This window comes from Callospermophilus lateralis, chromosome 3 (assembly GCF_048772815.1).
Source record: "Callospermophilus lateralis isolate mCalLat2 chromosome 3, mCalLat2.hap1, whole genome shotgun sequence".
NCBI lineage: Eukaryota > Metazoa > Chordata > Mammalia > Rodentia > Sciuridae > Callospermophilus > Callospermophilus lateralis.
This window is the reverse complement of record NC_135307.1, coordinates 90,690,436-90,703,998: the sequence shown is the minus strand read 5'-3', so window position 1 is coordinate 90,703,998 and position 13,563 is coordinate 90,690,436. Positions and strand designations below refer to the sequence as shown.

General features: G+C 38.5%; 2 protein-coding genes across 5 annotated transcripts in view; one reads left to right on the top strand and one right to left on the bottom strand.

Annotated features, from left to right (window-relative positions):
• LOC143395407 (endogenous retrovirus group K member 113 Env polyprotein-like) overlaps positions 1–3,605 on the top strand; it is a 114,188-nt gene extending 110,583 nt beyond the window's left edge. For 2 of the 3 annotated variants that reach the window (XM_076850721.1, XM_076850720.1), the window contains one exon: positions 1,414–3,224. In XM_076850721.1, coding sequence (XP_076706836.1) covers positions 1,459–2,601 — 1,143 coding nt within the window. In that variant the 5' untranslated portion in view covers positions 1,414–1,458 and the 3' untranslated portion in view covers positions 2,602–3,224. The other variant, XM_076850722.2, reaches the window with a different exon arrangement.
• Positions 1–13,336, bottom strand: part of Golm2 (golgi membrane protein 2) — a 104,678-nt gene extending 91,342 nt beyond the window's left edge. For both annotated transcript variants that reach the window (XM_076850718.1, XM_076850719.1), the window contains exon 1: positions 12,724–13,336. In XM_076850718.1, the coding sequence (XP_076706833.1) occupies positions 12,724–13,050 (327 nt within the window). In that variant the 5' untranslated portion in view covers positions 13,051–13,336. The remainder of the gene's footprint in view (positions 1–12,723) is intronic.
• Positions 13,337–13,563: the final 227 nt, after the last annotated feature.

Here is a 13,563-nt window from a genome sequence, read left to right as displayed (position 1 = left end):
CATTAATTCCTTTTCATGATTCTATAGCTCAATTAGTAATTAAGGGTAGAACTAGGATTTTATAATTAATTGGATCTAAACCTGATATCATAATTATTCCATTTTCTGTTCAACAGATTAATTGGCTTTTTCAAATTTGTAGCTCATGGCAAATAGCTTTTGCTGATTTTCCTGGCCAGATAGATAGTCACTATCCTCGTGATAAAATTATACAATTTACATCATTAACGTCACTTATTTTTCCAAAGATTGTATGTGCCCATCCTATAGATGAAGCCTTATCAGTGTTCACTGATGGATCGAGTTCAGGTAAAACAGGATTTTATAGTCGTGTTCACACAGAGGTAATACAAACTTCTTATACTTCTGCCCAAAGAGCAGAGCTTCAAGCTCTGATTTGTGCCTTAACTTACTTTGCAAATAAACCTATTAATATTTATTCTGACAGCTTATATGCAGTCGGAGTTACTAAAAATATTGAAACTTCAGTTATTGGGTATACTTCATCACAAGAGTTATTTAAATTATTTCATAATTTACAAAAGGCAGTGCTAATGCGGAAATATCCATGTTTCATAGGACATATATGAGCTCATACTAATCTTCCAGGACCTTTAGCTTCAGGTAATAACAAAATTGACAGACTCGTAGCTTTTTGTCAACAGATGTCTTCATATGACTGTGCACTAGCTTCCCATTCCTTGCATCATCAAAATGCTTCTAGCTTACGTAAAAAATTTAATATTACTAGAGAACAAGCTTGTCAGATTGTAAGCCAATGCCCTAAGTGTGTTATTCACACTCCATCTCTGCCATCAGGGGTAAATCCCCGTGGATTAAAACCAAATCAAATCTGGGAAATGGACGTAAATCATATTCCTCAATTTGGTAAGCAGTGTTATGTGCATGTCATAGTGGACACTTATTCTAGATTTATTTTTGCCACAACACGTACTAAGGAAAATTCTCAAAATGTAATTTCTCACTGCCTAGCAGCTTTTTCTGTTTTAGGATGCCCTATGCAGATTAAAACAGATAATGCTCCAGCTTATGTGAGCTCTTCTTTTCAACAATTTTGTCAAAGAGTTTAAAATTAATCATAAAACAGAAATTCCTTATAACCCCCAAGGTCAAGCCATTGTAGAACGAGCTCATTTATCTATTAAACTTCAATTACAAAAATTAAAAAGGGGGGATAGGCTTATGACTCCCCAAAATAGCCTTAATCATGCCTTGTTTGTTTTAAATTTTTTAAACTGTGACGTAGAAGGTCACACTGCTGCTGAGAGACAAATGTCTCCTTCAGTAACAGGTCCTTTAGGCAGAGTTTTGTGGAAAGATTTACAGACCGGTCATGGAAGGGCCCAGACCCGGTGATTATATGGGACAGAGGGCATGCTTGTATTTTCCCAGAAAATTCTTCTCATCCTATTTGGGTGCCTGAACGTGCTATCAGACATGGAAGAAATAGAACCCAGATTCAAGCGACTGAGGATCAACCCAGAGGAGCCCCCATCTAGAAGGAGGAGATATCGGAAAAGGATGAGGAAAGACCAGATTGACCCAGCCAAAAAGCTGATTTCATGGAAAGACGTGAAGAAGCTAACAACCCAGGCTTCCCGAATACTTCGAGACCTAGGAGAAAACAGGACCCCAATGATGATGGTAGCAACAGTAATTGCCCTACTGGGCTGTCAGGTAAAGGGGGATCAAGTAGACACTTACTGGACATATTTCCCAGATCCACCCCTGGTACACCCAGCTGTGTGGACTGGAGAATCTATTCCAGTATTTACTAATGACTCATTCATGATGGGAGGATTTACAGATACTCATATTACTCCCAATCATGTGACTAGATTTAATTATTCTGGCTATAGTGCCCAATTACCCTTGTGTTGGTCCCACGATAAACATGCTGGCTGTCTGAAAGTATCATTCGAAGAAAAGACAGCGATTGGTAGACCTAGACTGACAAATAATTCTATTTATGGAGATTTAAAACCTAATACTAAATCAGTAATTAAGATGGGACTTTCCCATAATAAGCCAGTCATTTCTGCAAAACCTCCACAGATACACCACTGTCCAAATAGTTCTACAATTGAGATTGGCACCTTTCCTAAATGGATGGATTGTATAAATCCCTTTCCTGTACAACATAAGGTGTCTAAAGATAGTGGGTATATTTTAGACTGGTCTCCAAAAATTGATAAGAGACAATTACGAAGAAATTCTGCTATGACACCTGCAGGATTTGTTAGTAATATTTTGACTTATAGTAAAGGTGGTGTTCAAAAAGATATTTGGCGTTTAATTGCTGCCTCAGAATTCTTACATTTTACAGACAAACCCTTACCAAGATTTATTGGCAAGAACTGTAAAGAGGGATCTTGCTATGGCTTACGAGCTTGTGTCCAATCTCCTTATGTTTTAATTATTGGAAATGTAAAAGTTAAATGGATAGATGACAGATATGTTGTTACTTGTAATAAATGTAACCTAACCAATTGTATTACTAGGTATAATGGAGGAAAAGGAGTGCTGATACTTCATCAGCCCTCTTTTGTTTTATTACCTGCTAATATTTCAGAGCCATAATATGCTGATGCTGGTTTACAAGTCTTACAGCAAATTCATGCCCAGCTGGCAAGACCTAAACGTGCTATTGGAGTTATAATTGTTGGTGTTTTGGCGCTAGTCTCTTTTATTGCATCAACTGTCACTGCGTCTCTGACATTGTCTCAAAATATTCAGCATGCAAAATTTCTTAATAATTTAGCTCAAAATACTTCCAAGGCTCTGCGTAATCAAGTAAATATTGATGAAAAGATTAAAACTAAATTAAACACCTTAGAGACAACTGTTATTGACATAGGTAATGAACTTTCAGCCTTAAAATTTAAAGAAAGGCTTAAATGCCATGCTAATTATAAGTATGTGTGTGTTACAGCTGCCAAGTACAATGCTTCTCTCTGGGATTGGGAGAAGGTTAAAAACCATTTGTTAGGTATTTGGCAAAATAGTAATAATAGCTTGGATATTCTGGAACTTCATCACCATATCCAAGACATTCAAAATAACAGAGCTGATTTTTCAGATCCTTCTTCTTTGGCTAACCAAATATTGAAGGAGTTAAATGGATTCAACCCTGGAAATATTCTCAAACACTCGGCCTGGTACATTATTGGATTATTCTCTTTACTGCTAATTCTCTATTGCATTATAATTGTAGGATGGCGAGTCTTCAGAACAAAAATGCAGAAACTCCGGAGAGTGAACCGCCGCCTCATTTTTGCGAAAAGAAAGGGGGAATATGTCGGGAGCCATTCTCACACGTGACTGGGTGACTCCCGGTTAGGGTCTGAGGCGCTCTGGCTGTGTCGGAGCTTTCCCGGCCCTCTCCTGTTGAGAGAACCTGTCCGTGTGGGGGTGTAACTGACCACTGACCCCAGAGGCCCAATCACTGACCCTGACCTTGGAGTGCAGCCCCCCGTTCAACCTTCATTGGATGGAATTCTCCCCTGAATTTCTTGCTCCCCAATAAAAGGCTACTCCCTGGCGTGCTCGCTCTCTCTCTCTCCTGCTAGCCCTGAGTAATCCTTGCTGCCCTGCCAGGCGGTTAGAGGAGGGAACCAGAGAGGGGAGCCGTCTCGGACCTGGTCATAGAAAAAGGTAACTGAGTCTGTGTGTTTATTTCGATCTCACTAGCTAACTTTTATGCCAAAAACCTCATTAATGAAACCATTGCGCTGGCCACATGGTAGACCTTAGCCTCCCAAACTGCTGGGATTAAGATGTGTACCACCACACCCGACTATCAATTTTATTCTAGCTCCCACACTCTACATACTGAACCTTTAGATATTCAAAAACTCCATACTTCCCCCTATACTGTTCTTTGAAACATGTAACACCCTACATTTGGAATGCTCTTCTCATCTCTCACAACCCTCTTATTCTTCACCTCATTAAAGACTAAACTGTTTTAGATCCAATTAAAAACTCTTTCTTAGCCAGGCGAAGTAGTACATGCCTGTAATCCAAGCGGCTTAGGAGGCTGAAGCAAGAGAATCACAACTCAGAGCTAGACTCAGTAACTTAGAGAGGCATTTAGGAATTCAGTGAGACATTGACTCTAAATAAATTATAAAAAAGGACTGGGGATGTGGTTCAGTGGTTAAGTACTCCTGGGTTCAATCCTCAGTACCAAAAAAAAAAAAGAAAGAAAACCTCTTTCTTTGTCTTCTCCAAGACCATAAACTAGTTAGATTCCCCTGTATCCCCTGCTCAGGTGAAGTCCCCTATGACATGATATTATGTCATTCACTGCTGTATCTACAGCTCACAGCACAGAAACTGACCTAAAACAGAAACTTGAATATATATGACGAATAAAGAAATAAAAATGAGATTAAAAATGGAAGTACAGGACATATCAACATTGAGTGGGAGAGGGACAGGATATTAAGGATACTATAGATGTGATTGAAGTTAAGGGACAAATGTTTTCAGGAGAGATGAGCAGCACAAAATACTAGAAAAGTCAAGTAAAGAATGAAAATGTTAGTCTATCAGATTACAAACGAGAAAAGAAATTTAAATTAGACATAAAGACTTGAAATTGTAAAGGGAAAAATAAATCATTATGTTATATATCTATGAATCCATTTATATAATATTCTAGAGAAAGACAACTGATTAATATGGTAGAAAGCAGAAGAGCTGTTGCCTGAGGCCAGAGGTAAGGGAAGAAAGACAACTTGAACAAGAGGGAACTTTGGGGGATAGTAAAAACATTCTGTCTGACATGTTAAACTTATGGAGGTAAGTTTTGAAATCATCCTTTAGAGAAGGATCTAGTTTAGCAGAGGGGAAGAATCAGATAAGGAAGACAAGTGAGCAAAAGCTCTGAGGCAACACTGTTCAAAGAAGGATCCACCTAGCCAGAAATAATGCAAAAAAGTTAGATAAAGTCAGTTAGGCATAAGAAAGAGACTTAAAACACTGTGAGAAACTAAAACTATCACATATCCAGGCTGGCCCTAACAGGAAAACTGGACTTTCAATCCAAGGAATCTTTTAACTCTTTTGAAGAAGAAAATAAAATGGTAGAATCTTAAATCTTCACCCAAAAATTATGAAGAATGGTTTTTCTTGCTTAATGAAGTCATAGTTCGAAAAGTACTCTCATCACTTCAGTGGACAAATGTCACATGTCACACTCTAAGAACTGTTTTATTTCCTTTATGGAATAGGCAGAAGGAAGCTCCTTGGATATCTTTTTACCTTTTCTCTGCATAACTAAATCCCAGTCATTGTTTTTGAAGAGCCAATTGGTTTTATGATCTCCACAGAACCTCCTGAGATTCCTCACTCCCTTATCATGGAAGCAAGAGAAAACAGACAATATGAAAATAAGAAAGGGAGAAAAAAATTGGCAAGTGGGGACATGGTTTTAAGATCATTTTAGTAAAGAGCACAGCAGATGCTCAATATATTTTGTCAACTGAATTAATTAATATATTTGGGTTTCATGAGAACAGTACAAGACCAAGAGAATCACAAGTCAAAGCTAGACTCAGTAACTTAGAGAGGCATTTAATCAAAATTAACTATACAGTTAATTTTATAGTCAAAATTAACTATACAGTATATGCAGGAAAGAAAGAAACTAACATTATTAAATGTCAAGTCTGTAGCAGACAGGTCTGTATATATTTTATTTCATCAATCCTCATGAATGAAGAAACAGGTTTAAGGAGGTAATATAATGGCACAATTATAAACTCAGCCCTATTTAACTCTAGAAGATCTTGCTCTTTCTACTAAACTATATTGCCACACAGTGTATATCATATTAAAAGAAGTTATCTAACCAACAAATCAAATAACTTTTGAGTATTCATTATGGGTATTCATTTCCTAGGAATGCTGTAAGAAGGCATCATAAACTGAATAGCTGAAAACAACAGAAATTACCTCACAGTTCTGAAAGCTGAAAATTCAAAATGAAGGTATTAACAGAGCTTTGCTCTCACTGTGGACTCTAGTAAAAGGGATTCTTCTAGCCCAGGGCATTCCTTAGCAACAGAATTTCAATCTCTGCTTCCACCTTCCATGACATGTCTGTGTATCCGGCATTCTCTTCTGTAATTGTTTTCTCTTCTTATAAGGACATCAGTCATTGGATTAGGACCTACTCTAACTCAACATAATGCCATTTTAACTTGACTAAAAGTGCAAAGACCTATTCCAAATAAGTTAACACTCACAGGTATTAGGACTTCGATATAATTTTTGGGAGGGATATAAATCGACCCATGAAATTTTGCCTCAACACTAAGAACTATCAGAAACATAAAGGAAAAAATTTAAAGTTCCTGAGGGAACTTGAAATTTTGTAAAGGACAAGGTTAACACATAAGAAACTATTACTAAAAAAAAAAAAAAAAAAAAAAAAAAAAAAATTAGCACAGTTTAAACAATAAACTTATATTGTGTATAAAGAAGGAAAAGCAGTCAGGCATGTTGTGCATGCCTGTAATCCCAGTTTCCTGGGAGGCCAAAGCAGGTACACTGCAAGTTTTAAGAATAGCCTAGGGACCTCACTCTATCTGAAAATGAAAAATAAAAAGGACTGGGGATGGGGCTGGGGTTGTGGCTCAATGGTACATTGCTTGCTTGCCTAGCATGTATGAGGCATTGGGTTGGATCCTCAGCACTACATATAAATAAATAATTTTTTTTAAAAAAAAGGGACTGGGGATGTAACTCAGTTGTATAGTACCTCTGGGTTCAATCTCCAGTACCAAAAGAAAGAAAAAAGAAGAAGGAAAAGTGTGCTCTGTGTCAGAAGCCCTAAGGGCTTTGTGGCCTATATACATGGATCAGAAGGAAGAATAGATACATAAAAAAGAGAGAAGAGGCTGAGAGTCAAATAGCAGGAATAAAGGCACAAAAACACAAAATGAATATGACACAAAAAGACAGAAGGGGAGACAAAAGCAAGCAAAGCAATTTGTCTGGACCAGTCTAGGTCAGAAGCTAATAGAAGACAACAGTAATTGGAGCCATTCTATGGAAGAAATTAAAGATTACACAACAGAATTTTTGACTTGATGCAGCCACTCCGTCCATATAGACCTTATCTTCTTTTGAGGGAAGTGGCAGTATACTGGGGATTGAACCCAGAACCTTGGGCACACTAGACAAGTGATTTACTACTGAGCTATATCCCCTGCCTCTCATTCAGCCTCTCTGAAAGTAAGGTTTAAGGAAAATCAAGTCTGCTTAAGAAATGGAGACCAAGATAATCATTCAATATGACATGCTGAAGGAACCAAAGATAACACCAAAATTTCTAACCTCAGTCTTCATAATGGTTATATGATTGCCACTTATAGAAACCAAGAAGATAGGAAAGAAGTTTGGGGAGAAGGTATCAGTTATGTATGATTTATGAATAATGGGAAGTAGCAATTAAATTATATCTAGAATTTGGCCAGATTATGTCCTGGTGATGCAGAGATAAAGGTTCAAACCATCATGTGTGGCATACTGGAAGAACTGTAGTAGTCTGATCTCAAATTATAGTTCAGAGGAACAGGTAAGCTCCGGGGAGTTAGCCAAAACAGGGGAGAAGCCAGCTAAGCCTATCTAAAAATGGACCTGGTAATGGCGGGGGAAGGGAGTCAGATGCCAAGAGCAAAGGGTGACACAGGTACTGGAGCTGGAACCGGATCTTGGGCAAGAACACAGAGCCCCATCCTGGAAAGAAGGCAGGACAGAAATAAGGAAGTATCTGTAGAATAATAATAACTAACACAGTACTTACTGAACCTTTTTTATTAACTATTCAGTAGACACTGTTTTAAGAATTCTAATTAATTTACTCATTTAAACTTCACAAAAATGAAAAAGTTTATTATTATTATCCTCATTCTATAGATGAGGAAACTGAGGCACTGAGAAGTAATGTGTCAGAGGTCATACATAAATTAAACAGCAGAGTCAGGATTTGAACCTTGAATATCTACTGTATGCCAGGATTTTTACACATACATATTTGGCGTGTGAATAAGTGTTATACACACACACACAAACACACACACAATAAAGACATTTCTGGGGGAAAAAATGTAATATGCTTCTTATTCTCTTTTCTGGGCCATGACCTTTACTCAACTAAAGGTATACCCTAACTCAAGAAGAATTATGGTAGTTAAAGAAAAAAGTGGTCATTTATTGTCATCAGCTTCAGTCCTCAAAACTGAACTTTTATGTGTGTGTATGTTTCTAATAAGACTTTTTTTTTCCTTTTAGACTGAATTGTATTGCCCCAAATTCATAAGTCCCAAAGCCCAGAACATCAGAATGTAACCATACTGGAGATAAGATCTTTAAATAGGTAATTAAATTAAAATGAGGCCATTAGTGTTGAACCCTTAGACCACTGTCTAAAAGGAAGAGACACCAGGTTTGTAAATGCACAGAGGAAGCACTCTGTAAGGATAAAGGAGCAAGAAGACAGCCATTTACAAGTCAAGGAGACCAGGCCTCAGAGGAAACCAACTCTGCTAGTACCTAGATCTTAGATTTCCAGCCTCCTCAACTGTGAGAAAATAAAGTTCTGTTGTTTAAGCCACCTAGTCTTTTGTATTTTGTTATGGCAGCCCTAGCAAACTTCTATACCTTTCCATGCTGAAATGCTTTACAGGGAAGGCAAATAAAAAAAATTGAAGGAATCCAGATAAATGGAACTTGTTTCTCACTTTCCTGGACAACAATAGGAACAATTTTAATCTCCTTTATTCTGCGTTTAGTAGTCTAGATAACAGATTGAAAATATCAGTATGACATAATAAATCTGGAAGAAGCCAATATTATCTTTCTGCTTCCAATAGAACAGGGATTCTTAGATTTCCAAAGACAGCTTGACAGTAGCAATGGGCATACCTAGCACCCAGATCTAACACTATTCTCCACTAAAGAAAACTAGAACTCCCTGGAGAAATGCTGGCCTAAGACTGAAGCAGAAAATATACTAGATGGGCCTAGAGAATGTTAAGAGTACCAAAAAGTAAGGAAGAGGTATATGACAAGGCAACTGGGCATGGCGTATGTGCAAACTCTACTTTCTGGCATTTAAAAGTAAGGAAAGGAAATAGGAGCCAACTGAAGGCTTAGCTCCCCAAGTCAGAGCTGGAACAATTTGGGCAACAAAATAAAGTAGCACCAGATTATAGTCCAAAGTATAAAATAAATATCCACAAGTCCATAGTGATATAAATAAATGATTAAATAAATTAATTAGTCAAAGAGAAGAGACAAACCTCCAGGGGAAAAGAATTCCAAATAGTTTATGTGGATACCCTGCCCTTCATTACAATTGTAACTCACTATTCACTAATCATTAAGTGTGGCTGGACATAAGAATTTCTTCCAAAGTGTAAAGACAAGGAAGGGAGGAAAAAAAAACAGTAACTTTACAATGAAGAAGACTGATAAGCACTATTTCAAGCCAGGTGATAATGGTTAATATCAATTGTGATATAAGTCATTTGAAAGATGTAACTTTGATATAATGTGATAAGATTGGTACTTTATGGTCTTTTTTCCAAAAACTATAATTTGAGTCTGATTCTGAGAAAAAAAAGCAGACAAATTCCAATTCAAAGAAATTTTACAAAATCCCTGATCAGAAATCCTCAAAACTGTCAAGATCATCAAAAACACAGAAAATCTGAAAAAGTATCACAATTTAAACAACTTAAGAAGTCATGATGGGGCTGGTTTTGTGGCTCAGTGGTAGAGAGCTGGCTTAGCATGTGTGAGGCACTGGGTTCAACTCCTCAGCATCACATATAAAAAAATAAAATAAAGGTCTATTGGTAACTAAAAAAATATTTTTAAAAAAGAAGTCATGAAGATTAAAAGTAATAGTACCCTAAATGGGATCCTAGAACACAAAAAGAACATGAAGAAAATGTGGCTAAAGTATGGTCCTGAGTTAGTCACAATATATCAATACTGGTCCATTAATTATAACAACTGTGCCTCCATGAGGCTGGGGTTGTAGCTGGAGCCTAGCACATATGAGGCACTGGTTTGGATCCTCAGCACCACATATAAATAAATAAAATAAAGGTATTATGTCCACTTACAACTTAAAGAAAAAAAAAGTGCCATCCTAATATAAGATAGTAATAATAAGGGAAACTGGGTGTGGAAAATATGGAAATACTTTGCGCTATCTTCACAATAATTTTATAGATCTAAAACTTTTCATATATATATATATATATATATCATACACACCCCAAGACTATACTTTTTTGGGTAGCTCAGAGCCTCCTTGTTAACCCCAAGTTCACTCATAAGCACTCCAACAAAAATGTCATAGTTAACTCAAAATATATAACTGGCCTATAGTCAGGAGATATAGGTTTGTGCTCTAGCGGCATAGAATATTAGCCAAACACTTAAAAGTAGTTAAAATATCTAGGGCAACATTCCCCATGTTAGTGTGCTTTGCTACATTCTTCTATGTTGTGGTAATAGTAGGCCATGAAAATGGCAAGCTGTGTTCAAATAAACTGAGAAAGATTGGGTTAAACAAAATTAAACAGACTTCTTCACCAATGGATTTCACAGAGCCTTTATAGCCAATAGGCATTATGAACTCTAAGAGATAGATATAGTTCTTAGGATTTCCCTCCAAATATGTTTTCCTTTTTTCTCTTGACCACCCATAAATTCCAAGAACAGTATGCTGTTTAACACCACTTTAGGAAATACTGCTCTAAGGGGGAAAACAAAGGCCCACGAATAGAGTGGTTGGGGAAAAAGCAAAAAAAAATTAAAACAGCAAAGAATACAGTAAAGAAAGAATAGAAAGAGAATCTGAAGAAAGCAATATTACAGAAGCAAGGAAAGAGATAGTTTCCAAAAAGCAAGAGATAAGAGGACCAAACAAAATATTAAATAAACTGAGAATCATAATGTTCTTTGGATTTGACAAGGCTTACTGCCACTTGTGACTTTTCACATAAAAGCTTCAGAAAAGAGGAAAAAAGAAGTGGCAGACAGAATTTTAAAAGATTAGGATGGGGATGAAAAAAAAGAAATACACAAAGCATTAATAGGCCACCAATAACTTGAGTAAGCAGTGAAAGTTAAAAAAGAAAGTAATTGTTAGAGAAAAGGGAGTATGTATAGAAATTTTAAAATTTAGAACTGACAGTTGCACCTGATTCAAAGTAAAACTAAAAACCTACTGAAAGAGGCGGCAACAGTCCAATAGATAGAAGAAATGGAATCCAGAGTGTATACTAGAAAAAAAATGAATATATAAGAATTTAAATAATGCTTAACCATTCCAAGTCTGAAGACCTCATTTAATGAGGTCCAAAACTGCACAGTTTTCTGCCTACGCTACCCAAGAGAGTTTTTCAGTCTTTAGAGTTTGATGTGTAGTAAGTGCATAAATTTGCTGGTCCTTTGTCCTTTTCAGAGGATATCTTATGTAATGGTGAAGAGGGGGGAGACACAGGGAAACACTTACCTGAGGGCCTCAATCTTATGAAATAAGGAAGAAGGTAGAGACCAATCACAATAGGAAAGTTGGGAGCTCATGCAGATTTTTATAGTGATTTACTCTAAAAGATTTTGATACACAAATTAAAAACTTATAATGGAAACTTACATTAAAAAGTGAATATTACTAAAAAGGAGTTCAGAAAATACGACATCTACTTTCACATTCAGAAATATGGACAACTCTGCTATACCAACAGAAGTTGTGTAAATCATAAATTGTTAGTAAAGCTAGTAATATACTGGAAAAAGCAAAGACAGCAGGCATGGTTAGTACAGTTTTAAACTTTTTAAATTTAAAACTTTGTTTTTAATTCAAAGTTTGTTTTCTACATAAAACAACAATTATTACTCTTAAGCATACACAATTTCATTTTATTTCAAGAACGATGAGGACACAGACATGAGATTCTGCTGCTTAGGACTTATTTTTAGATTCTACCTACCATTTTGGCTAATTTCATTAACAATTCAAATTGAGTAGATAATTGCGGATTAACCAAGTCCAAGTCCAAGTCACAAGTGTGGCTCATACATGGCTCCAGGACCCATTTATCACAAAATTTTGATCACAAAAAGGCAGTAATATCCGACTCCTTAGTTGATACATCACCCTATAGAGAATTAAGAAGTCATGTTGCTTTAAAAAATTGTGTGCGTATGTGTGTCTCGCCAAAAGGAGTTAGAGGAGACACCATTTTTCAAATAAAGAAATTTACATTGATCCGTGTGCATAGAATAAGGATGAAACAACAATACCCACACCAAACCTGGCAGTCTCCAGATTTGTGTCTGTGAACGTAAGGCAGCCACACAGGCCAGATGATTACCATTGCCAGCTCAGCAGCTGAGCCTGGTGAAAAGGCGGCAACCACACACAGGCTAACTTCTGGTTCTTGAGAACCAGTACTTAAAGCCAGTCTCTGGCAGAGACTAGAGACTGTGACATTAATAAACTGAGATACGTCTGACAGAAGCAGGGTTTGGAGGGCAAGAGGAGCTCTCAGGGCTGCAATCCTAGAAGTGATAAGGCTAATCGTAGAAGTGATAAGTTCCTGTGGGCTAAAACCCCCACAGGAACTGAAAGAAAACGATGGGGTTTGAGGGGAAAGAGCTCGTCCTTACCTTGTCATCTTCACATCTCTTCCCCAGGCCCTCCCTGGCCTGCAGACGGCTACTGAGGCGGCCGTAGTCGGCCTCCTTCTGGTCGATCTGTTTCTTGTGCGTGTCCACCAAGAGCAAGAGGTCCGAATTGCGCTTCTCTAGACGCCCGCGGGCCACCTCAGTGCGCTGGATCTGACCCTGCAGCTCGGCTACCTCCTCCTGAAGCAGGACGTGGCGGGAGGAGATGCTCCAGTAGTTGAAGGCAAGGACAACGATCACCACTAGCAGCACCACTAGCACAAGAGAAGGCAGGCGGCCAGCCCGCCGGTTGGCTCCAAAACCCACCATGAGGCCGAACCGGGCTGTGCCCTAAGGCCTCGCCACCGGCACCTACGAGTAGAAGCTCAGGCCTACCGGGTTGCACCGGGAACGCGGCCCCAGGGCCGGCCGAAGCCGGAGGCGGGCCGATCCGCTCGCGGGCTAGCGGGAGAAGGGGGCGGGGCCGCAAGCTGCAGGTCCCTCCCCGCCCCCCCTCCACAAATCAGGCCAAAGCGCGTGCCGGAGGCTTTGAACTCAATCTGGCATCGGCCGCAGGAAACCGGGAGAACCCAGATGCCAGCACCCGAACCCAACACCTCAGGGTTGGGGGGGCGGGGAAAAGAGCCGGAAGGGGGCGGATGTACTCTGGCCCCGCCCACTGGCTGGGGCCGGGTCGCCTAGGGGGCCATTTGCTAGTTTCCGCCGATGCCCCCTCTTCTCGCGAGATAGTGGGCTTCCTCTCGCCCCCCCTTGCAATCTTATCTCGCGAGGGTTATCTCTGATAGATAATGTGAGGTGTTAAATTTGGCTATTTGGGTGAAG